Genomic DNA, 27,100 nt, shown 5'->3' on the forward strand with positions numbered 1-27,100 from the left:
TAACATAGTGATGTCGGCGCTGAAGTGTAGGCCTGATGTGGCCTGTCGCCGATTCTTTTCCTTTTCGTGCCTTGTTCATAGATCTAAACTCGTGTCATTTGACCGGATCTTTTCATGACTGGCGATAGTTTGAAGTAGCCACTAGACTCTCACCGGGTTCGATAAGGAGCTAGGCATTTCAAATCTGAACATATATTTTTCCATAGCTTTATTTAGTCTGTTCTTGAACGCGTTCATACTTGGAGCGCCAACGATGTCATCGGGGAGGCTGTTCCACTTCCACATGTCGGTGATTCGAAGCGAGAAGAAATTTTGTCGCGTGGAGAAGTTGCAGCGCAATTTTTTTAGCTTATAGCCGTGGCCCCTGGTGTTGGTTCTTGTTTCAAATTCTAGTAACCCTTCAGGGACCTTGTGTAGACCATGAGTATACTTGTATACTTCAATGAGGTCCCCACGCAGACGTCGATAACTGAGGCTTGGAAGCTTCATAATCTTCAATATTTCTTCATAGGACTTGCCCTTCAAGCCTGGAATTATCCTTGTTGCACGTCTTTGAACATTCTCTATTAAATTTCTGTAAAGTCCTCATCTGTGAACATACTGCTGAAGAACTGATTAAGAACGTTAGCCTTGCCCTCATCAGAGGAAATTTTTCGTTGGTCTACTTTCAAATCAGATATACCGTTCTTTGGCTTACACTTCGAACTAGCGTACAAAAAGAAGGCTTTCGGATTCTTTTTGGCATTTTTAGCAATATTTTTTTCGAAGTTTTTCACTGCAGTGCACTTGCATTGATTTGCGTTGACAAAGAGCCATATACCTACGTAAAGCCGTATAAATCGCAAACGAAGGCAAGATCGAACAAAATTGTCATGAGCTAAACATCACCGTTGGAAGGTTAGGTATTCACGTCCGAAGTTTCGTTCAAATCTGTTAAGTATTTTAGGAGAAATTCAATGCTCACTGCGAATTCAAGCATGAATTGCAGTTTAAATCACGAAAGAAGTAAAAGTGGAAAAAACTCAAGCGAAGGCAAAATCTAGAAAATTGTCACTATCTAAACATCACCGTTTGAAGGTTAAGTTTCTATATGCAAAGTTTCTTTCAAATCTGTACAGTAGTTTAGAATAAATGTCATGCTCACTTCAAATTTCGGCACGTATCGCCATATAACTCACGAATTAAGGAGCTACGTTCATTAAGATAAGCTACGTTCATTACTTTGGGATATATTCCATGCTCACTGAATTTGGGGAGACCAGCCGTAAATTTGTCAGAGACGTTCGGAATAAACTTTATGATACCATATTTTAATCTTTTGTTTGTCTGCCTAATATTGCGTTTTACACCAGTTATCCGTTATTTTCGAGAATTTTAGTAAAATCATTCATGAAATTGTTATCCCAGGCAATTTTCTTCGCTTTTCAGTCCATACTTAATATACTGTTTTAGACTAGTCTCTAACCACCAGTTGAGCTGTCGTGCGGAATACTCTCCAATGTTTTGGTTGGTCCGGATTTTGCAGAATCTTTTGCTTATGGAAGTGAAATGGCTACCTATTCCATCAAAATTTATCTTGATTTTCTAAATACATGTTGGGAATGATTACAGGCGTCATAGTGGCAAAGCAGAGAGTTTTTTAGACTCTCCCTCAAGTTCATTTTTGAGTCCTATAAGTAGACCAGTAAAGTATCATGGATACAAGCTTTATCATGCTTAAGAAATTGGTTTAAATTTTGAGTAAATGAGGAAATTAAAAAGGAACTGATTCTAGATAAGCTCTGGTTTGCCACTATGACAGGCGTCAACGACAAAAAAAGTGGATAATAACTAATTTTTGCTGCGGTTCTTTCAGTTTTAAACATGAAACTTCAGAGTTTAGACTAAAGTAAATTTAGTTAACCAATGCACTCCCGAGTAATTTTCTAGTATGCACATTGCATAGTGCCTGGAAGGCTGGAGCTGGAACATCTGGAATTGAGATTGTTTTAAAAATATTTATGTTAAAAATCAAAATGAAGAAATTATTCCTGACGTTTATTGCCAGTTTGTTGCTTGAGGGCAACTCCTTAGTGCTAGAGGGAAAATGGCATTCTGATAGTGAATTTTTTCTGTTTTTATCCAAATTTGGGTTTCAAAAAACAAATTCTCATGAAGGTGCATTTTCTGAAGGATTTATTTTTGGAAATATAACTTCTTTGGAAAATGTAAGTATTTTATTGATAGATTTTAGGTTAAATAATTTTTCATAGGGTAAATGCGGTATATTCTGACATCGTAGGTAATTCCGTCACCTCTCCAGCTTTTCCTTTATATTAAGCTTTGTTTTAGTTCCATGCGTTCATTGATGGTTGAAATGGTGATGTCATACATTTGCGTGTCAAAATACTGTAAAAACACTAGGTCTTGCTAGTCTGGAAAAGTCCTATTTTTGTCTGAAATATCGCGGTTCTAATATCATATAATTTCAGTAGGTATGAAATCTCGCGGCTCGAATGTCATAAATTTTTGTTTGATTAAAAAATCGCGGTTTGCACTTTGCAAACATGTCATTTCATAAAATTTTCAACTTCTGCAATCCGCATTGCTTTACCGTTCCCGCCAAAAATATCTTGCAGAAAAACCATAAACATCGTAATGTAAACAAATCAATGAAACGTTTTGTTGAAGATCGCGCATAGTTGCGGTCATGTCAAAGTGGTCAGACTGCACTAACGTGTGCTGAACTTACAGTAGAGACAAATTTTATTGTTGCCGTTTGACTGTTTAAGGGTAAGATTAGAGATTTGGGGTAACACGTGCATATGTGACGTTTCATCGTTGCTGACGCGTAGTGAAGTGTTTTGAGAGTCATGTGAAGGCAACAGAACTTACGTAACGCATACGTTTTTTTTATAGTTTTTCATTTCTCGATGCGTCCTTAATGTGTCGGAATATACCGCGTTTACCCTATTTAGTATAAAGCAGGCCTGACAGGGGCAAAGCAGCAGTTTTTTTTAGACTCTTCATCAAGTTCATTTTTGAGTCCTATAAGTAGACCAGGAAAGTATCTTGGATACCAGCATTTTCATACATAAGAAATTGATTAAAATATTGAGTAGATGACAAAATTTAAAATGAACTGATTCTAAAAAATCTCTGGTTTGCCACTATGAATTATATGAAAGCAGCAGTTACATTTTGAAGGCGTCTTTAATGTGTTGGCCGTCGGCAACACATTAAGGATGCATCAAGAAATGAACCACTGTGCAGAGGGTGGATGCAGCGTCGCCAATATATGGATTTTTAAGCCCAAAGCATCGCCGGCCATTTTAAAGATGCGTTGCCGGGTAATTTTTAATGAAAAGCCATTTACGCTGAGTAATGACGATTATTGACGAACTATTTACAAGCCACAAACTTAGTTACAAGGTTGCATGCACGTGTTACCCCAAAATCAGTGTGGAATTCTGTATAGGTAATATATTCTCATGTCAATATAAGAAAACGTATCGAAATACCAACCCTACAACCGCCTAACACCACCTTCCACTGCAATGAAAATTTATAAACTGAGCTCATTGGAAACTACGTAGCGTGCTTCCAAAATCGTGCGTGGTTTGAAATCCACTCCCGAGTTGCCAACGACTAATCAAGTTAACTAGTCGTTTATCTGTAGGCTTGCAGACACATTTTTGCAATGAATACGTTCTAAAATAAAAAAAAAACATCCAGCTTCAAAAAAAATTCTCACGATTGGAGAACACCCACAAAGTGTTTGATTTCACACAAAATTATGAGATAAACTTTGACTCTTTCACTGCTTACATTCACATGGCGTTTTCTGTTTACTTCTCACAAGACGGTGTCACACACTTATGTTTTGGTTGTGTCTAGTTTGATTTCACAATAAATAGACTTGATTCACATTCAATTCTGAGATTTAAATGATTGAAAGTTTTTTTTAAATTATAAAAACCTATTTATACGTTCCAGATTTGAATTTTTTGCCCTATTATGTTGAATTTGTCTTGATAAATTCACTTCAAATTCTGAATGATTTTGTCTGCTATCCCGCGTTTTCGAACGTTTTGTGTCTTGTTTTGTGTCTTTTAGAAAATTTTCGTTGTTTAACATGGGAAACTATTTCATTATATAAAACGTAGAGCACGTACCATATAGTGCATTAATAATACAAATTAATTTAATAAAAATTAATTTTTAATATAAAAAATATAATCAGATTCTTAATTCAACATTTTTCTAAGAGAATTTAATTCTACAGCTTGTACCATCTAGTGTATTAAATAATAAAATTTGATTTAGTAAAATTTAATTTTAATTAATTTTTTAATTTAATTCTACAGCTTCAACCGGTAAAAATGAGCATCATAGGAATGAAAGTAAAACTGTCATTCATACATCACAAATTGAGTGACAATGGATGGATTTAATAGGTATTTTATTAATCATGTTTATATGTAAGAACGGAAATGACGTTTCTATTTCAGAACGATAATGGAAATGTTCCAACTATTTCAGAAACTTTTCTTGAATACACTTGCGAAAACTAAAGTTCTGCAATCAATGAGGTCTTCGATAATGACAAAATTGTTCAATTTAAAAATTTTAGCTATATGAGTGAGACCGTCAAATTTGTCATTCGTCAATCATCATAGAAGCTGTAAGCGAAAATTTGTTGTTTTTGATGTAAAAGAATGTTTTTAAATTAAAAGAAATGCAATACTTGATTTTTGGAAATACGATGCTAAAATTAAAGATCCGTATTAGAATTCAATAGACGTTTTGATTTCAGAATTATCTTAAAAGTGTGTTTTCGTTCGTTTGATCAGAAGTTTTCATTTGTTTGATCAGAAGTTTTCGTTCGTTTGATCAGAAGTTTTCGTTCGTTTGGTCATGAACTACATAATTATTCATTCTCTTGCACTAAGTATACGAATGATTAGTTGGACTCCGTTACTACTACGTAAGCTTGATAAAAGCTTATAAGCTTTTTGTCCTTTCGATAAACAGAGTTTATTTAGGTTCTATTGACCGTAATAGCCTAATAGGTAGAAAGATGCTACATATTTGCAGCCATTTAATGATCGGTTAATGGCTTTGACTCATGATACCCATACTATTGTACAAATATTGTGGTAGACACATCATAAAGATGTTTCAATGCAAAGATTCTTATTTAAAGGATAATAAATCGATTCGTAATTGTTTACTTCCACCTATTGATATAAATGAACATCATTCAATATATTTTAATTGCTTCTCATGAATTTGCATTAAAATATTTATTTTGAAATTAACCATGTCAGAGTAACGAAATAATTTGTTCACGTTTAGGCTTCTGAAAATATTTCAAATCTCTATCAAAAATATCATAATTAATCATTCTCTTGCATTGAGCATATGAACGTTATGCCTCGTGCTGCCGCATCCGCGATCGTCATTCGTTTGTCAGTTGCATGCCGGGAGCCTGCTTTCATTGTTGTTCTATGTATTCTCGCTCCCATGAATTGCGTGATTATTGTGTGCATCATGAAAAAGTTCTTTGCTGTCACATTAAGAGACAAATCTTTAACGAACTAGTACTTTTTATAATTTTAATTGTTGAGTGCAAGCTGTCCTGCAGACACGCAACATTTCCAAGTGAAGTGATTACTTTATAGAAAGTTTTATTAGAAACTTTTTATACCTTTACCTATACGTGTTTAAGCCTATAAAAAGTTTGTTTTTTTGCCTCAAATAATGTTGTATCGAAAAACTGGTCTAGGTGTAGTGAAAATAATATATGAACTGTAAATTTTAGAATTCCATCCTGCCCCAAATAACTAATTTTACCCTAAAAACAGTCCGATTGTACAGCAAGTGTCAACTGAACATGTAATAAAGCAGTCTGACCACTCTAATGTGACCGAAACTACGCAATCAAAAAAATGTTGTTTTCATTTTTGCGGGAACTCATCGCAACTGATTTCCGGACAAGCTTCGCTGCATCGTATTCCATCCAACGCACCGGAAACCTTACTTTTTTTCTAAATAGTTGGCCAAAGACTGAGAAATGTATTAAATGCAAGAATTTCAATCTAAATGTGTCGGCAAGATCTTCTGAAGGCGAAAATTTGGCTGCTGAAGCGTCGCCAAAGATCTTGCAATATTCATCCACTCTCTGCACAGTGGGAAATGAAAAACTATAAGAAAATAACCATATGCGTTACTCAAGTTCTGTGAGCTTTACGCGACTCTCAAAACACTGCACTATGCGCCAGAAACAATGAAAGGTCACAAAGTGTTGCCATATTTATTTAAAAGCCTTTAGAATGCAAACCTACCAAATCCCTATATAGTCCAGGAAAAATAAGGTTTGACCCGGAACAAATTGCAAAAGAAATGATTTTTTCACCAATGCACCAGAAGGGCAATAGAAAGAACATACTAAAAATCCTCTAAAATGCAATTAGTGGAAGGGTGTCAAATTTAAGATTAAAAAAAATGGCCGCCGAATGGCAATATAAGCCCGATAACACATTTTAAAAATATAACCGACAGTTATTTTTGTGACTGTATGTATGTTTTCATGTAGAGGGTATTCACTAATAGTAACTAAAATTCATCCAAGGTGGTAGCAATCTAGTATTTGCAAAAAAACCACCCATAAAGTGAAAAATTGTGATTATGTAGGCATGTGGAAAAATGCCTATGATATATATACAGGCATGCACCTGGAGTGTGTGTGTAATGCAGGGTGAGTGTGTGTCTATATCATAAATGGTGTGCTAATTGTAGTAAGAGAGCAGCATTGTCTAGACCCTCTGGTGTAAGTTTTTAGAACATGGCCAGCAAGAGAGGGTGGCCCAGTGGTTACAGTTCAGAGTACCAGGATTGGTGCAGAGAGGCGCGGGTTCGATCCCAGCTCTGTGAGTCAGTTTCTGGTCAGAATCGGCGAGGAGGCCGGGCGGTTAAGCACAGCATAATTGTAACAGTGAGTCGCGAGTTCGAGACCGCAAAATGCTGTGAATGTTCTGCGATGTTAAGAATCGGCGACAGGCCTACGGCCTACTAAACGCTGAAACCGCTATTATTATTATTAATAGAGCAGCCCTCTGATCAGACTTCAAGACAGGACACACCATAGAGGTATTTTGTGATTATTACATGCTTAGTCACTGTTACAGAATGTCTAGCTTGTACATAAGCTTGGTAGAGGGTGATCACATCATGTCCTACAGGTAGCACCAAGATGGATGTTGCCCAATGTGCCCTTTGCAGCAGGCCTGTCGTAGAAGGTGAAATTGTGCAACACTAACACCCAAGGGTTGTGAAGGTATCCAGAAAGCCAGTGAAAGAAGAAAAGTTGTAACAACAGTAGTGCCTGGACAAAAAGTACACACACAATGTCGCAAGGACCATATTAGATCATTCAGTATTGAAGCCCAGAACTGAAAAAGAGCAAATGAGTCTTCTGAAGACGGAGCACGCCAACTGAGATCTACTGGAACCGGCTTTGATTACAAAAGTAACTGTATCTATTGCGGGACAGGGGACAGATATGGTGTTAAGAAGAAAGACTTAGTGCTGACACCTTTCATGGAATACAGTGTTCAAAACTCAATCCTGGGGTCTGAGAGAGAATGTGAGTGGGGTCTGAAGGTGAAATCCAGGGTACAGTTTGTGGCTTGAGAGATTGCACTAGTCTTTCTGTACAAGGGTGCTAGCGGAGAGTCTCTGGACAAACTTCAATTCAAGAACTTTCACAGAAAAGTTGTTAGCAAAAGCATTTGTAGACCCCCAGGTGCTTCCACCTGCATCAGCAGCTGCCCAGTTTCATAGTCTGAGGACATTTTGCCAAGTGCAAGAGTGCCTGGGCCACAGAATGAAACATGTAGCTAGAGTAGGGATGGGAAATAAGAAATGGACAATGCATGCCTATTCCCACAGATCGAGAAGTTTTCCCACCTGAGCTACTAGAAATGATGAGATGCAATTGTTCGACAGATTGTTCAACAAGGAGGAGTGCCTGTCGGAAACGGGATATGGAATGTTCACCAGCATTTGGCCAGTGCCATGGTGTGTGCAGTAACACAAATCAAGTATTTGACAGTGATTCTAACTCTTCCGATGAGTGACCTCAAGACTAATGGTGGTGGTATAAGGGCGAATATGATAAAAAGGAGTGTTCGGCAGCATGTAGCCATTGCTGATACTCCTGATGGACGACATCATTCCACTTTGATATATTGTATAGAATAATCACAGTTGAGTAACATGGGGCAGCCCCCCCCCTTTTTAAACTAAATTTTTGATGAAGTTTTAATTGATAAGAGGTGGTTCTTTGTTATGTTTAAAGGTACATCTAATGAGGAATGTATGATGTGAATTAGACGCCTATAGAGTTATTCAATTTTTAATGGAACACTATTTTATAAAAAGTGTCAAAATGGGCCCATTGCCCCACCCCTGGGGCAATGGGCCCATGGGCTTTGGGCAAGGCGCCTACCCTTGATCCCTATACCACAATTGCATATTTTTCGTTTAAAAATGATAAAACAACACTTTACAGTTATGAATAAGAAAAATGTAATGAAAAATATGACATTCATTCATTATTAACAACTTAAAAAATCATATCCTTAACTTGAAAAAATATGTTCTTGGCTTAAAAAATCTATCACTGACGTGAAGAAAAATATTTCCTTGACATAAAATGTATATTTCCTTGACTGGAAAAATATATCCTTGCGATAAAAAATTTATCCTCAAAATGAAAAAATGTATCCTTGACTAGAAAAAATATATTTAGTTGATCAGAAAAAACTTCGTTCCAGCTTCGTCCATAATAAAGATATTATGTGCAGATAATTCTTATTTAATCGTGATTTCAGCCAACACCATAAAAATTCATCAACTTTTGGCTCATTGGTGTAGGCTGAAATCAACTTTTGGCAAGTCAAGAGTCAAAAACTCGTTAAGGGGTCATAAATACGTATAACTAGAAACTAGAACCTGTTGCCTAGAGGCAGCAAATAAAAAAATCATGCAATACTAAGTGAAATTTGTAATTCAAAAAGCTAGTCATAGTTTTAAAATGACCATTGAGACAAATCTAATGATGTAAAACACAAGACTTCACCATGGGCGCTTTGCCCCGTGACACGCGTGGGCCCGCTGCCCCACTAGGCATCATTTCCATTTATATTGTGTCAACATTTTATTATATAAGCTAATAGTCTAAACTTGAACTCAAAGTTATCCCTATAAATATTACTTTCAAAATATAATTCACAGTAATTTCAAAAGCTTCATCTACAGTAATCTAAAAACAGTTTTATTTAGAAGCAAAAAACTTTTATCTGAGCTATAACAGTTATTCACAAAGATCTTAATAACGCAAACATTCAGCAAAACGTAAATCCGTACACTTCATCCCAGTGAAACTGTCGACCGGCGGTAGAGAACACGGACCAATATCTGCCATACTTAGCGAGCCCATGACCCGCAGTGGGCTCGCTGCCCCATGTTACCCTACTATGGACAGTTAAACTTTACGTTAATAAAACGTACCTACTAGTTCTATAGCTTAAGCATCATAACTGGATTTTTTGTTAGTATAACTTCTTAATTATCACAGTATATTTCTTTCTCACTTTATTATACGTCCAAAATGAATAAATAAAATTGCCCAAGCTGAAATAAAAAAGACTTTTTCTATCCCATTCATCATTCATATGTCTGATATTTTCTCTTTTTGTCTACATAGCTGACGTCCTCTTATTTCACCTTAGAAATAGTTTTCCAAAGTTGACCATCATAATTAATGATTTTCTGAGCATAATGACTGTTTCCCTACTTATTTTACATCAGACAAATACATTTATGCCAAATTTTATCAGTAGAGGAAGAAAAATAGAAACGCTGAGAATTCATCAGACTTTAAAAAGCATAAAATTATCGATAAAATGGTATTTTTATTACAAAATATTGCAACATTTCTTAGTTTATATAATTTAGCTCATAATATAGATATAATTTGATTTATTAGCCTAAAAAAATTGGTTTTTGGCAGCAAAACTGTTCCAGTCTACTAATTCAAACTGCTGCATATTTGGCTGTCATTTTGAAAATCACTGATTTGAAGCCTTTCCACCAATTATATTTTAGAGGATTTTTTATATGTCTTTTCTGAGGCCTTTCTACATGTTATGGTGATGGAGAAAATTCTTTTGCAAATTGTTCTAGGTTGACCCCCTTTTTTCACTAGGTTTCCTGGACTAATACCTATTTGATTTGCGACACTGTGTGACTAAATTTGGCACGTTGTAATACAAATTACAGCTGTGCTTCAAACTACTAATACGTAATTCCGACATACTTGTGTTCAAATTCTGAATTTCTGATCGCTGTGTGAGCTGTATTGGAATACGACAGGGCTTTGAATTAGAACACTATTGAATATTGAACACTATTTACTTAGGCTTTTAATTAACAGCTATTAAGCATTTAATTAGGAAAATTTTAATTTTGCACACAGCTTGGAAGCCATGGTCAGGAAGATGTGCCAGGTGCACGGGAATTTATTTTGTCATTTTAACGACCTGCGCGGTGCGCCGTACTACATTGGTAAAAAAATGTGCCGTGTGCCGTACTTTAGAAAGCTAAAATAGTTCTACTATTTTAGTCTACAATATACGCGAGTATATTGACTACGCAAGTCGAACTGACAATAATAAAATGTAAGACATGTCCGGGTTACTTCTGACTCTTCCGGTTGTCCGCCTTGTCAGATACGGAACGTACGGTAATTGTAAACTGCGGCTGTTATACATACGAAATGTAAACAGACGGTGTTCAGTGTTGCCATATGACTTTGGAGAAAATTTCTTCTAAAATAAAGATTGCCGGGATTGCGCAAACACGTGCGCGAAGATAATCAATTTTCATTACATTGTGCCAACTGTGCACAGCAATAGCTTAAAAAAAGTGAAAATGCGCGGGAAAATTCACCAAAAACATACATCATCCTGAGTGTGGCTTGGAAGTTGGATTTTGGAACGAGCTGTGTGTGTCCAATTCAAGTTGTGTCGGAATTAGTTTTTATGTGTCTAATTCCGTTTATTAACCTAATCATTCATTAATTTATTTAACCACTTGATATCAGCAAATACAAGTATACTTAAAGGATTCCTAACATATTCACAGATGTATTTAAAAGTCTCAAGCCATAACATTCTTTCTACAAAAACAGTTTATCTCTATTTGGTAGAGCAAGGTCAACTATCAACTTTGACACATTTTTCGATGATCTCACTGGGTGGCATGAACCGTCTCTCTTTGGATCTCAACATTTTCCGGCCAGACGGCCCAAACCTAGTGTTTTGGCAATAGTTTGGCGCGCAAAGGTATGACGTCACTATTTCAACCTTCAACGAATGTGTGGGACTAAGACAAAGCTTAATATAAAGGAAAAACTAGAGAGGTGTCGGAATTACCCACGATGTCGGAATATACCGCGTTTACCCTACGCTAACTTGCTCAGTTTCTATAAAGTACCTAATCACTAGGAAGTTGTAGGGTAAACTTGGTATATTCCGACATTGTTGGTAATTCTGACACTTCTTGACTTTTTTCCTTTATATTAAGCTTTTTCTTAGTTCTACGCATTAGTTGATGGTTGAAATAGTGACGTCATACTATTGCGTGCCATACTATTGCCGGAACACTAGGTCTGGGCCGTCTGGCGGGAAAATGTTGAGATCCAAAGAGAGACAGTGCTCGTCACCCAGTGAGAACATCGAAAAATGTGTCAAAGTTGATAGTTGACCTTGCTCTACCAAATAGTGATAAAGTTTTTATGTAGAAAGTATGTTATGGTTTGAGACTTTTACATAAGTCAGTGAATATATTAGGAATCCTTTAAGTATACTTGTATTTGCTGATGCCTGATTTTAAGTGGTAAATAAATTAAAAGATGATTAAGTTAAGAGACGGTTTTAGACACATAAAAACTAATTCCCACACACCTTGGAATAGGACACACACAGCTTGTTCTGAGCTATGTTCAAAAATTAAAATGTTCTTAATTAAAACCTTAATAGCTCTTAATTAAAAGCTTAATTAAAGAATAACAATTTTTTAATCAAGCTTGTTCCGAGCTGTGTCGTATTCCGATGCAGCTCACACAGGGTGTCGGAATTACAAATTAGTAGGAGTTTGAAGCGCTGTCAGAATTAGTCTCACAATATGCCACATTTAGTCACACACAGTGTTGGAATTTAGCAATTTTGTAGATTTGAATTCTAGAGGCTTTTAAATAAATATGGCAACAGTTTGTGACATTTCATCATTGCTGGCGCATAGTGTGGTGTTTTGAGACATTGAGAGTGATGTAAACCAATCAGAACTCAAGTTGCGCATTCGGTGATTTATTTATAGCCATTTATTTCTTGCTACATCCTCAAAGTGTCGGAATGTAGTGTGTTTACCCTTTACAAATTGACAGAGATAGACTGGTGGGAGGCAGGGCTGGAAAAAAATGTTTTTTTCTGAAATATAGTGGCTCTAATGTCATATAATTTCAGTAGGTATGAAATCTCTGTCTCTAATGTCATGTATTTTTGTTTGATTGAAAAAATTGCAGTTTGCACTCCGCAAATATGTCATTTAATAAAATTTCCAACTTCCGTGAGCTGCACTTTTTCAATGATCCCACCATGTGCCAAAATATCCTGCACAACAAAACAACTACAAGTCAACCTAAAACATTTCTTTATAGATCGCATAGTTGTGGTCTAGTCAGAACAGTCAGACTGCATTATCACGTGATCAGTTGCCACTCAAGTGAAGACAAATGTTAGTGTTGACTGTTTTTAGGGTAAAATTAGAGATTAGGGCAACACGTGCATGGGACTTAGTAAAAAGTTTGCGGCTGCTGGCTTGTCAATGGCTTTCAATGGCTGAGATATGGAATTTATGGCTAAAAAAATTAAATCATGGCTCGAAGAAATGGAATCATGGCTGGAAAATCCATAAAACCATGGCTCTAAAAATTTAGTTGTGGCTTGCCAAGTAGATATATTTCATGTTTCTTGGGAGGTAAAACATGGTTGGCCTTCCAATCCATTTTGTTATGCTGATGCAAACGTGAAAATATAATGCCTATCTAGAATTCCGCAGTCACTGTAGCGGTGCCTGGAGAACTGTCCTAATTTACCCTGCATGTCCCTTATTAGGTACCCTGTTTGACAGTACCTATATGAATCTTACAACAGAGGAATACCGGTAGTAGTTTATATTTTTCTAGCATGTTTGAAGGCTTTTTCTAGAAAATTTTTTGCTAAGATGTAGAAAGAAATGTTGAGATCCAAAGAGAGACAGTGCGTGTCATCCAGTGAGAACATCGAAAAATGTGTCAAAGTTGATAGTTGACCTTGCTCTACCAAATAGTGATAAAGTGTTTGGGTAGAAAGAATGTTATGGTTTGAGACTTTTAAATAAGTCTGTGAATATATTAGGAATCCTTTAAGTATACTTGTATTTGCTGATTTTAAGTGGTAAATAAATTCAAAGATGATTAAGTTAAGAGACGGTTTTAGACACATAGGTAAAAACTAATTCCGACACACCTTGGAATTGGACACACACAGCTTGTTCTGAGCTATGTTCAAAAATTAAAATGTTCTTAATTAAAAGCTTAATAGCTCTTAATTAAAAGCCTAATTAAAGAATAAAAATTTGTTAATTAAGCTTGTTCCGAGCTGTGTCGTATTCCGATACAGCTCACACAGGGCGTCGGAATTACGAATTAGTAAAAGTTTGAAGCGCTGTCAGAATTAGTCTCACATTATGCCACATTTAGTCACACACAGTGTCGGAATTTAGCGATTTTGTAGATTTAAATTCTAGAGGCTTTTAAATAAATATGGCAACAGTTTGTGACATTTCATCATTGCTGGCGCATAGTGTGGTGTTTTGAGACATTGAGAGTGACGTTTACCAAGCAGAACTCAAGTTGCGCATTCGCTGATCTATTTATAGCCATTTATTTCTTGCTACATCCTCAAGGTGTTGGAATATGGTGTGTTTACCCTTTACAAATTGACAGTGATAGACTGGTGGGAGGCAGGGCTGGAAAAGTCTTTTTTTTTCTGAAATATAGCGGCTCTAATGTCATATAATTTCAGTAGGTATGAAATCTCTGTCTCTAATGTCATGTATTTTTGTTTGATTGAAAAAATTGCAGTTTGCACTCTGCAAATATGTCATTTAATAAAATTTCCAACTTCCGTAAGCTGCACTTTTTCAATGATCCCACCATGTGCCAAAATATCCTGCACCACAAAACAACTACCTACAAGTCAACCTAAAACATTTCTCTATAGATCACATAGGTAGTTGTGGTCAAGTCAGAACGGTCTGACTGCATTATCACGTGATCAGTTGCCACTCAAGTGAAGACAAATGTTAGTGTTGACACGTGCATGGGACTTAGTAAAAAGTTTGCAGCTGCTGGCTTGTAAATGGCTTTCAATGGCTGAGATATGGAATTTATGGCTCAAAACAATTAAATCATGGCTCGAAGAAATGGAGTCACGGCTGGAAAATCCACAAAACCATGGTTCCAAAAATTCAGTTGTGGCTTGCCAAGTAGATATATTCCATGCTTCTTGGGAGGTAAAACATGGTTGGCCTTCCAATCCATTTTGTTATGCTGATGCAAACGTGACAATATATTGCCTATCTAGAATTCCACAGTCACTGTAGCGGTGCCTGGAGAACTGTCCTAATTTACCCTGCGTGTCCCCTATTACCCTGTTTGACAGTATATGAATCTTACAACTGAGGTACTATACCAGTAGTAGTTTATATTTTTCTAGCATATATGAAGGCTTTTTCTAGAAAATTTTTTGCTAAGATGTAGAAACCTATTTCAATAAATTCAACCATATATCCCTATAAGATTAACTAGCAATATATTGCTGTCATATGACACCTGGTTAATGTGTGTGCAAATTGTACACTACTTTTTACTGAATTTTCAATCATAATTGACTCAACTGATTGTTCACATAGACTTTGATCAAATAAGGGTTTTTTAAGGTCATATTTTCCTTATTGTATGTATGTATTGTGTGTGGTTATGAAAAATTTTTCCTCTCATGTACTCCTAGGATGATCAATCTACCAGTTCTGGTGTCTCCTTCAACAAAGAAGTTGGAGCAATGCTTGTGTTGTTGCCACGGCAATTTTTCTTCAACTTCTATGGCAACAGTTCAACTTCTGGAACAAAATCTTCTGAAGATTACGATAAGATATGTCAAGCTATGTTCAAGGTAGGTAATTAATTATTTATAAAATTCAATAATTTTAGCCTATCATAATGCACTAGAGTTATTTCCTCTAAGTTGTAATTCCTACAACTTATCTATATACAGATTGAGTAGTGGTTTACTATAAACTTACTACCTATAAGGTTTGAAGCACAGTGCTTGAAAACTACAGGGGCTGATTGAACTCATATTGACCAATTTCAGTCAATAGCAGTACGTACCAGGTTGATAAATTTACTGGACGGTGGTTAGAAATCTGGGGAAATTGAGTCTGGTTTTGCACTGCACTCTGTACTAATTAGCTTCTACTTGAAAACTGTATACAAAAATACATAAACTACATTACCAGACATTTAAAAAAATGCCAACCCTAGGATAGGAAGTCGAGGTTGGTGTGTATAAAACACCACATTACATTGCTAGACACCTTTTTTACAGGGGTTTGATACTTTTATTTGCTAAATTTGCCTTTTGATTTACCAATGTCATCTAAAGAATTGTTCAACCAATACAAAAAGACTTTTTTGTAACATTTCCTTGGCTTATTTTTCATTTGTGGAAGTCATGAGGAATTGAAAAATGTACCTGAGAGTTAGATTAAAATATTAGAAAAAGATTTTTATTTAGTAACCATTCACATTTTTAATTTATAAAAAGTTCATAATAAAAACTTTAATCTTGTATGAATTTCAGTATGGGATTTAACTGGAAGTTCTTTCATAACTATGTATTTGAACTGGTCTCCCTCTAACTAACAAAATTTTGTTTTAATATTAGGTAGGTAGGTACCTATTGACTTTTTTCGTGACAATCATATTTTTATTAGCAATTGTCCTGAATATCCAATCCAGGGGATTGCTAGCATAACATTCTGGTTATGAATAAATTACCGTAACATTGTTACCATGTGTCTCTAGTGGGCGAGACAAACTAATTGTCTGCTTATGGATTTAGAGGTAACTATCAAGGTGAAAGGATAATGAAACAATTTCTCTATAAAATTAATAAAGGGATCTTGTACAAAATCAATCAAAACACATGACTCAAGTACAAAACAAACTCTAAGGGTATTAATGACTAATAAAAATAATGTGTGGATTGCAAATGTGTAGTGGATTCTAAAAGTGTACTAGAAATTAGAGCATGGGCAGGCGTAGGTGGTTTATGTGCCAGTTAACTGAAAAGCATAACTAAAATTAATTGACAGAAATTAAATGGCAACGCTCATGACAAAGCTTTGGAAAATGAGAAATATTTTAAGGTAAATTAACCAATCATGGCCATCATGCCAATTAAGACAATAAACATGCTTGAAGCATAAATTAAGTAATGGAACAGAATCAGAATCATAGTTTATGAAGGTACAATGAACAAATTAAGATTTCAAGCTTAAAACTCTAAACTTAACACGTTTCCTGCGACGGCTCTTTTGCTGCTATGCACGACACCTGCGATGTGACCCACCGGTGGGTCCCAGTCTTCTTTCCATTGTTGCGATGTGACCCACCGGTGGGTCCCACTTTAATTTTTTCTTCCTTTTATAATTTGCAAAAAAATATAAGTCTATATTGACTACGCGTTATACATGTGTCCTAGTATTACTATATAAAGGTTAAATTAAAGAAAGATATGTAAGAACAAAGGTTTATCGAACTTCTAATTCATGAAAATTAGAATCTAATTCGAACTTCTAATTCTAAAATTCATGAAAAAGATGCAGAATAAAAATATCATTACATTTGTTAGTAAATAAATATTTTACTTTTCATGTTTCATATTGAAACATGGTAGGCAGAGATAAGGTGAACCATCACATGAGTCACAAAATGTAGATACTTTTCGAGATTTGGTTTTAGTTGCTTTGGAACCTTCGTTTTCGGATATCATTTCATAGCAGCCGCGGCACCTTTTTCTTGTTTCCCTTATGGGCCCTTCAGCTTCCTGAAGATGATGTCCAGATGTTTCAGAAATTTTCAGGGAAGATTTTCCAGGCTTTATTTTCTGCTCCATAACGCCACAAGTATAGGTAGTACAGTACAATGGATTCCTAGAATGCTCTCATTGTAATTTTCTTTTTTGAGTAGTATTTATTGTACAGTACCCACGCATTCACAATAGAAGTTCCAGTATATAATTCTAAGGCAAATTTTTTGTACCATTTCCTCGACTTCTTTAGAGGAGAATAATAGGAGGACGCGCATATTCAAGATCGCGCATATTCAAAGCGCATATTCAAGATCGGAACTGTCATCACTGCACCCTGAAACGATATCTTCAGAACTAGAGCTAGCAGTAGTAGTCAATATTTTTTGACCCTTATAGAAAGCAGAAACATTCATGGTCACACCTACAAAAAATATCAATTAATTAAAACATTGAACAAACAACTTATGCATCGTGAATTCAACATATAAAATTTTTTAACATGGGACCCACTGGTGGGTCCCATCGCATTACAAGAAAAACATTATCTTCAGATGCGATGGGACCCACCCGTGGGTCACTGTTTTTCTTACCTAATCAAGCTGTAACATATGAGAACAAAACTCTGACAACCTCACTCCATGCTATCTCAGATGCAACTGAAGTTATCATACATATACCACCGTCGCAACAGGAGAATAGCATCGATATTGGCTGTCACCGTACACATAACACAGTGGTGACCCACCGGTGGGTCACATTGCAGGAAACGTGTTAATGACTGTAGATATATAACTTAACAAATAATATAACTTTGACTAAAAATGGTAATGAATCATATTGGCACTTAGAAGAGCATCACAAAGCATGGATTCGAATAGCTGGTACAGACTAAATAAACACATAATACAAGCACATAACAAAATGCACATCAGAAAATCTTGCAATGACAACAGTCAAATTAAGAACCAAAAGCCTCTAGTGAAAATTGTGAAAATGAAGCTTAAGTAAGAAAGACTTAAGCAAGACAGTAACACTCAGACACTTAACATCATCTTTCCATTAGCCTGAAGGGACAACATCAGCAGTAACTCACCTAGGCAATAGTCCTTCTAACTAGTACTGTAATAATAGCCTTCTGGATTCCCAATTGATCAGACAAACTACCACAGCTTCACATCAAGGCAATGACACTGGCAATGGAAAATAAATTGATGCTGGAATGAGATAAGAGAAAACATGGCAATGTTACTAATGAATACATCTGAGATAGGTTAAAATCAGCTAAATGGGAGAAGGCAGTAAGGGATGTGCGAAAACCTTGCTTAATTATGCTCCCTGTAACAACATAACAATTACTTATGATCTAACAATCCTTGGCATCAGTCATTGTTCAATGCTCAATATTGAAGAGTTGTATTTTTTGTCATGAAAATATGGTTAAATTGCTTGTCAATTTCTACTCCTAATCTACAATTGTTTAATATCCAATTTTGATCTTCATGTTAGTATTAAGAATTATGTTTACTTGTTTTGTATTTCATAATCATTTTATTGACATATTTCTTTCAAATTGTTCAGCCTAACTACTTTCATTTACTCGATACAAAAAATGTTCTCAGGACGTGTGGTTGGAAGCATACGATGCTCGCTGCCATGACACTGGTCGTGAAGACTTCTTGCGCCACATCCCCTGTCCAGTGGATCAGCTTTGTGTTGATGAAGATAATCCTGCAAATGTCATTCCTCAGTCTCAGCTAACTTATGCTATCAAGGACATCAATAATCCTAGGTTTCCTATTGATACCAATTGATTTAATATAAGCAATTGATTTTTAATGAAATGGGACCTTCTAATTTCATTTTGAATTGTCATTACTGCCCTGACAAACCAAGACAGATGTTTGTTGACTGTATTCTTTGGTTGTGTCTCTGTTTCAGTATGTGTTTGGAACATACCCTAATGCAAAGCCCTTGTTTTCTGAAGGGCTAAAAACCATGCTAATTTTTGCTAGGATCATTGAGTTTGATATTATTCACATCTAGTAGGTAATTTTTGAGCAAGTTAGATCTTTAGTGTAATATTCATTATGTTGAGTCTATTAGCTTCTTGCATCTGTATCTGTATCTCTTGCATCTGTATCTTAATTTCTGAAATTTGTTGATGAGGATTAATTTTTATTAGCAACTGTTCTGTCCTAGCTCTGAAATATTGAATACTGGTAAATTTGTATTACTACTTTCTATTACTAGTAAACTATTTGAAAATAATTGAAAGAGATGTTACAGTATTTCCCTGCTTTGTGCAGATTTTGGTACCTGTCCTTAGTGGCTTGTGGTCTGAATGCTTCATGCGGGTGGCAGTACAGCGGAGATGACATCAAGGTGTCATACCACCTCACTCTTGTCAATGGCAAACCACCTGCCAAAGATCATGACTTCTTTGCTTATCATTTCTCTTGTGAACAACAAGTAAGACAGTCTGTCTTATTACACATATCTTAAATAAGGTATGTCAAATACTACTGATATTAATGTGAATGGAATTTGTTGTTCGAGTGTTCAATTGTGATTATCTGCTTGTTTCTCACAGTCTTCAAATATTTATAAATATTCATAACCTTTTTATTTCAATAAATTTCATTTGAGACATAGGTATTACTGCCTTGTAATGACATTTTTTCCTCTCAAAAGCATTTCCTGATTTCTACATTCCTGTAGAAATGCTCAAAGCTCATTCCTTCCCTAGGATGTTGGAGAACTGGTGTTGGTGTGTCTGCTGCTATATTTTTTTCTGTTGCTGCCTCTCCAAATTTATGCTACTTATAAAATGGTGAGAAAATTGTCCCTTTTTTATTGGATTATTTTTTATTTACTCCATTTACCTACATGCTGACATGAAATTTTTTCTCACTGCATAGGTAGGTACATAAAGAACAGGTTGGATGCTAGGTATTATTATAACATTGCAAATCATGCAGCAGTGTGATGAGGATAAAATAAAAGACCCATTGTGAGTCCTCATTGACAATTCTATGTCAATTGTTCAAAAACTGAACCAGCACAAGTACAGTTTTCAGTAGCTTTTAAGTCGACTTGAATGGTAACCCCTGCTATTTGTTTTAGGAAAGCCGAAAAATAAACTAGGTAATTATCTCCCTCCAGCGGCTGCGTGTACTCGAAGTGTTCCTCTGTGTTCTATCCCTGCAAAGCCTTGGACTTGTGTTTGCCATGACTGCACAGGTGAGCTGCATATATAACCGGTACTCATTAGAAAATAATATTAAAAATGAATTACTGAATATTTTTGAAGCTCACCATAAAACATTCATCATTTAATTCCAATTCTGCTAAGTGTGAAAAATCAACTACTCTGATATGGGAATTTCTGTTGACCATTGATGTGGCTAATAGCAAACACTCTCTTTGCTCATCCCTTTGATGAGGCAAATATTGGTAAACAAGCTCTGTTCACTTCTGTTTTCTGTTCATGAATCATTGAAGTGATCAACAAATATTATTTTCGTTGATCATTTCTATTTGTGAATAATTTGAGGGTAAATTTCCTGAGTGAAATTTTGGTTGATTCACTAAGAACATCTATTATATATGATCGTGGTTGTTGAAAACAATGTATTATCTCTTCAGATTTTTTAATTTTGGAAATTGCCTGTTTAATATACGAGCACTTGTTGGCTAGATCATAATGGGTGCCAGCGGCAAGTGGGTGGCTTGGGTGGCAGCAGCAGGTCAAATCTGCACGCTGCTCTGCGAAGCCGTGTTCCTCCTGCTGCTGGTGCTGCTGGCACGAGGCTGGTCGGTGACGGCCGCCACGGGACAGCACACAGTCGGTCTCTACCTTATCTGGGGCTCCTACACTGCCGTCACGCTCGTCCTCTGTACCTGGAACTTGGTTTGTTGAATCTTAAGCCAAAACTCAAGCTGATCCTGTCATCAGGCTTTTAGATCCAAAAAATATTAAAGCATTGATTGATGGGATATTTTCTATAACTGTTGTTTTTGCAATGACTGAATAGTCCCAGTCGATAGGCGTTATTATGCTCATTGTTTAATGAGATTTTATTGCTTGGTTTGTTAAGTCTGAAGATAAGAGAATACTCAATTCTTGAATTTGAGACACTATTAGAAAACTTGAAGGCACTGCTGAAACTTATAATTGATGCAAATAAATATTGTTGAAATTGACGATCTTGTAAGATGTGAGCTTACGGCCTCTAATCAATTCTTCTCTATTACAAACGAGATAAAATAAGACACAATTATTTTTACTTGGTCTAACTTTGCCATATGATGAGATACTGCACACGTTGATATCAAATATAAAAATTTACATACTATGTGATCAACGCAACTGATTTTATACTCTGAAAAAATTCATTCAAGTAAAAAAATATATGTCTGAGACGTATATATTTGTTTTTTCTTTTCTTACCAACATTCCATGAAAGCCAGAAAAAAATGAGTAGCTGAGCAGTTTTGGTTCTCACGAACGTTTCTTTCAAGATTGTACATGCGAAATGCATGTAGGAGCTCCTGCATTTTCATTCTCACAAACATTTCTTTCTCCTTGAAAATGTATGTGAACAACATGCACATATTCGTTGTGACGAGTCTGTGTGTGCAGGTGATGGTGTCGCCCATGGAGGACTCGTACCAGTACGGGGCGTGGCTGGGTATCTTCGCGCTGGTGCTGCGCGGGGTGCTCACTGTCTGGTATTTGTGGGAGCTGCGCAACACGATGCTCATTCAGCACCATCCTAACACGCTGCACTTTCTGCTTCAGGTCTATACGCAACACAATGCGTTTTCTACACGTTCAAATTGTTTTCGTACATTTCTTGTTCTGTAGAAAGTGGATTTCAAAAATGTTGATTTCTAAGTGATACATAAATTCAAGATATTGTGAACAGTGTTTCATTTAATGAATAATATACGGTATATTGATAACTACTTACCAAACAAAGGGAGAATGTTGTTGTTTTTATTTTGCAATAAATTGATCATCGAATAATTTCGTGAACAGCAAAGTTTGAGTGTAGGCAGACATAATGTGTGTTGAAGTTCTATGATTTAGTTTGACATGGGAAAGCCGTGTTGATGCAACTATGGAAATGTGGATAAAATATGGAGTTTCTAGTAAACAAAAATATGCTCTCGAGTATCGTGCTTCAGCAAATTATGTTCTCAGAATTTACATCATCTTAAATTTATCATTTCGAACTTGAAGTTGAGTGTTGGGGAAATTTTTCTGAACACATTATGCAAGTTACATTGGTTACCGAAGATACAGAAATCACGTAGTAATATTCTATTATTATAAAGATCATGTAACAAATTCCCCTCAGGGGGGACTTCTGACGCGTGTCTGTGCTCGTCAGAAGTCCTATGGGATTTCTCGCTCTTAGGGGGATTGTTCCTGAGCGCCCCACCGCTGAGCGTGCAGTGTCTGACTGCAGGTCTCAGTTGTGGGGTCAAGTTATTATGTAGGTACATTAAGTTATGTAGGTAGGATTCCTTGCATCAAGTTATTATGTAGGTAGGATTCCTTACATTAAGTTATTATGTAGGTAAGATACCTTACATTAAGTTATTATGTAGGTAGGATTCCTTGCATTTCCCTTCTCTGTCTCTCTCGTGCGGGCGGCCGACGTCCCGTGTAAGCGACCTCTTGTTCGCGTGTCTTAGTTTCTGTTGCTTTTCACCTGTCCCTCCTTGTCACTTCGTCTCTTTGAGATGCTAACGCTGCTTCTGTCGAGCCAGCTTCGGCGGGCTGGACAATTGAGACCTTCCGCCCCTTGTGGGTGATGATTAATTTGAGATTTTGAATAATTGAGACCTTCCGCCTCGCTGGCGATGTTATATTTTGACTTTCGGTGCGAAATAGCTTGATAGCTGAAGCGCTAGCAAACTATACTACTACTACTACTTATGGAACAAATTAATAGAGTTTGATTTATTCAGCTGGGGGCGGCGTCCCTGGTGTGGCTGGTGTACCTGCCCGTGGTGGCTCTCGTCGCCCTCCAAGTCTCTCCGCTGTGGAGACCCAAGCTATTGCAAGGTCGAGTCGAGCTCTTATCTATAGTTAACTTTTGTATCTTTTAGCGATTAGCAACTAAGTGTGAAGTGCGCAAGCTGAATGTATTTATGCGCCAGTCTTAAATCTTAGTAAATGATTTTGACGTATGTTTTGTCATAATTATCTTTTTTTCCTAATAACTACTTTGTTAGCAAAACCAAGTCTTAGCTGCCATTGAAACCTGTGCTATTGAAATTGAGGTAGGGATAAACAACGTTTTTAAATGATGGCTGAAATCAACAGAGATTTTTTAGCTCATAACTGTAAAAGAATCACTTTGGATCTTCTGTTCCGCAATCAAAGTCCCATCGTGTAATTTTTTTCTGAATAGCTATTTGTAAGTAGTTTGCTTATCTGCAAGTTCACTATGAGAACTTTCAGATTCTGAGAATCCTCGTGCATTGTTGTATTTTTCGAAGTCCTCAAACATTATTCATGGAGATTTCAAGCGTTTGCAAAATTTTAAATGCACTTTTGTTTGTAAAAGATTCTGGCATTTACCTATATTTGTCAGATATTTTTGCATTGCTACGGTATGCTTCCGATTACATTGCACTGATTTTTAATTTCATTTCCTCTGCAATTTTTTTACATTGCTTTGAGGTTATTGGTAATTTGGGGTAAAAGTGATTCCAGCTCATTTCGCTCTTAATTCGCAGGGTTCCGGTACACTGCAGATTTTCTAGCGCATGTCTTCATGGCGTACACTTTATACCCTCGGCAATCTCATCCGTACGTCATCCTAGCCACTCCAGAGGACCACTGCGAAGAACTGGACTTCTTGGACCAGGCGCCGCAAGTGCTGCATCGTCGCGCACAGCGTCTTCGTCGCGGGGACCAGCGGTCTAGTCTCAGTGAAGGCCTGGGTGAGAACGGAGACATGCGAGTGCCATACACAGACCTGTTAGATGCTGAGGAAACAGTTCAGTTTGAACGGTTTTCAGGAACACTCGAGTCCGGTGTATCTGATCTCCATATTTTCGGGGTAACGGATCGAGCCCGTTCTGGTGTCTCGAATCAGATGAATAGCCCCGCTAAGTACGAGTTTCAAGTTAACAGAAATGACGTACTCGTCACAACCGACAACGGACGTTATTTTGATCCAGAGGCTTTAGAACGAAGACCTGTGACTCTTTCAAGTTCAGTTAAGCTAATTGAGTTGGACGACACAGACAAAGCTGAGGCGTCATCTGACTATTACGTTAATAATCTCCTCGACGGATCACACTCTTCCCCATTACCTCCCCAAGGTGTTGTTGCGTCGTCCACCTCAACATCCAAGGAGGGTTTCTCCCCAGAGTTCCTTTCAGATGAGTCAGATACTGAGCTGCTTGTTGTCGTCAAGGATAAGAAGTCATGGCCGCTATGAAAACACCTTACCACTTTAGGTGGTTGAAAGACTCCGTGGATCAGCCTCTTCTTTTGGCTTCACCGGCGATGCTCATATTATATGAATCGATTTCTTTATTGTCGAACTAACTTTTGCCATATGACGGTGACGGCCGCCACAATCACCTTGAATCCCCTTGTATCAATCCCCGTGAATCCTCTTGTGAATTAATGGGGATTGACGTTTATAGTTGCTCATATTGAGTTTGCTGAACGCTTTGGTCTGATAAAATTTTCATATTTTTACTTGATGTGTATATTTAAATACCATTTCGATTATACTTACGTCAGGGATATTAGCTAATGTATCTACAACGGTTACATCATTTCTAATCTGAGCCTTCAGTTACAATGTCAAATTGAAAACCTCTTTGTTATCCAAGCCTCCTTTATCTACTATGTTGAAGTGAACGCTAATCTCCAGTGCGAGAAATTTTATCTAGTTATTTCACATAAAGAACCTTCATTGTGGCCTAAATTTCAAGCTTTTTTTCGAACGTAGAGGACGAAATTTTCCAAAATCGAGAAATAAATACTTTTGCAAGGAATAAATTTCCCGTCTCAAATGTTTCTTTAATAAGCCTTCTCTCTGGTTTTCTTCAGAGCATTCGTGCTTGAGCAACACTTTTATACGAGAACCTAATGGGAGATTTTCAATGTAATATTGATTCAATTTTGTAGCGATCGATTCACTTCGACTGATTTTCTAGCTGCACTTCTGTGGCCGAACGTTCATATCCGTGCCAAACACCGTGACTTGCCAAGATTTGTACGTAGGATTTTACATGGAAACTATAGCCATATCATGTGATCAAACTCTTATTGGGTATTTTTATACGAAGTTCTATGTCACGATTTGAATTTCGGTGACACGGTTCTACATGAGTTACTCAAATAGAATTATTTGTTCCGTATTTTGATTATTGACTTATGTTTGTAGTGGAATTATTATTTTGTACCTACTTTATATTTGTTTGACTGGTGACGTTAAAGGATATAACCCGTTTTATTTGTTCAATAGATCATAGCCTTACATTTTATTCTAAGGTATCCGTGGCTGAATTGTGTAATTTCTGATCACAAGATTGGAAATAAGGATGGCTATTAGTTTGCCGAGAGATTTACTAAGCTATGATAATTATTTATTTCTAAATCTAAGGAGCTCTTGTGTGCCGTACTTATTAAAATATGGTCTTACACCAGTTCTGACATTCATCGTGGTTACGTTATGATCATCATTTCTGTTCGTATATACTCTTTTATTACATATGGTTTGTTTCTTTCTATTAGCTTAAATCATAGAAATGTGTTGAAGACTAAGAAGTGGTAACAGGAGATAGTTATATGCAGGTTTTACTAGCATTTACATAATAAAGAATGAGTTCATAATAAAATAGGATTTAGCTCCCGTCTGATAAATTTGTCGCGTTCTATTTTTCTTGGATGTTGCATTCCTCCGTCGTTCGGTACGGAAATTACACTATTTATAATCGTCATCTACGACTATTTAATGTTACCTGTTTAGACGAGATTCCTGTGATTGCCGTTAGGATGTCCCTTATACAGATCTCCATTCGTTGAGGGTGAAATTACAGTGGGGGGAAATAAATATTCGTACACTTGAAAAATCGTATTTTAATGTATGTAAGTACACAAACTTAACAGGAAAAGTGATTTAAATTATGTATAGAGACGCATAGTATTCAAAAATACTATCAAAAGAAATTAAATCTCAATGCAACAAAAAACAATGCAACATGTTATTTCCTGTTAAGTTTGTGTACTTACATACATTAAAATACGATTTTTCAAGTGTACGAATATTTATTTCCCCCCACTGTATATTAAGCACATTGTGGAGGTTTCAACGTTTGAAATATTACTGTAAATAGCACAAGCCGTTTCTTTGGTTTAGCTTAGTTGAAGTTTTGCAATATGTTGACGATATAGCGGCCTCATGACATTGCCATTTACGAGCGTAAAATAAAATCTAAGCTACCTGAAGTATTAATTTATCCACAACTCTTTATAACTTTCACTCTTTGTTATACAATATTAGTCGTATGATCAACACCTTCTTTCGATAATTCTTCAGATTTTATTAGCAGCTAATTAGATTTGTTGCAGTGGAGTTAAACTCTTTTTATCCGAATTATTTTATTTTATTTTTTGTAGATACTTCTTTATGTGACTGTTCATTATTCTTCATTCAATAACTTAATTACTAGGCGTGTGTTTCCATTAATTCTGTTTACGTTTGGTGTCAATACATTAACATTTTATTATCGCATAGAAGTGCTGTTGTTCTTGTATTTTCTCATATTCTGGTACGGTTTTTTGGTGGTGTGTGACGCATCTATCATCGTTAGAATCT

General features: G+C 36.4%; 1 protein-coding gene across 2 annotated transcripts; it reads left to right on the forward strand.

Annotated features, from left to right (window-relative positions):
- Positions 1–1,803: 1,803 nt before the first annotated feature.
- LOC108666680 lies at positions 1,804–26,315 on the forward strand. Of its 2 annotated transcripts, none has more exons than XM_018153597.2 (10): positions 1,804–2,207; positions 15,159–15,320; positions 18,863–19,032; positions 19,550–19,712; positions 19,990–20,073; positions 20,406–20,483; positions 20,941–21,153; positions 21,886–22,044; positions 23,223–23,319; positions 23,997–26,315. In XM_018153597.2, exons 1-10 carry the CDS (start codon positions 2,001–2,003, stop codon positions 24,704–24,706), a joined length of 2,043 nt encoding a protein of 680 aa, XP_018009086.1. In that variant the 5' UTR covers positions 1,804–2,000; the 3' UTR covers positions 24,707–26,315. The 2 variants fall into 2 exon arrangements, with proteins under 2 accessions (XP_018009086.1, XP_047739086.1); XM_047883130.1 differs by lacking the exon at positions 1,804–2,207 and adding an exon at positions 14,223–14,661.
- The last annotated feature ends 785 nt before the right edge of the window (positions 26,316–27,100 follow it).

The sequence above is a fragment of the Hyalella azteca genome, unplaced genomic scaffold, assembly GCF_000764305.2.
Source record: "Hyalella azteca isolate HAZT.00-mixed unplaced genomic scaffold, Hazt_2.0.2 contig12078, whole genome shotgun sequence".
Classification (NCBI taxonomy): Eukaryota; Metazoa; Arthropoda; class Malacostraca; order Amphipoda; family Hyalellidae; genus Hyalella; species Hyalella azteca.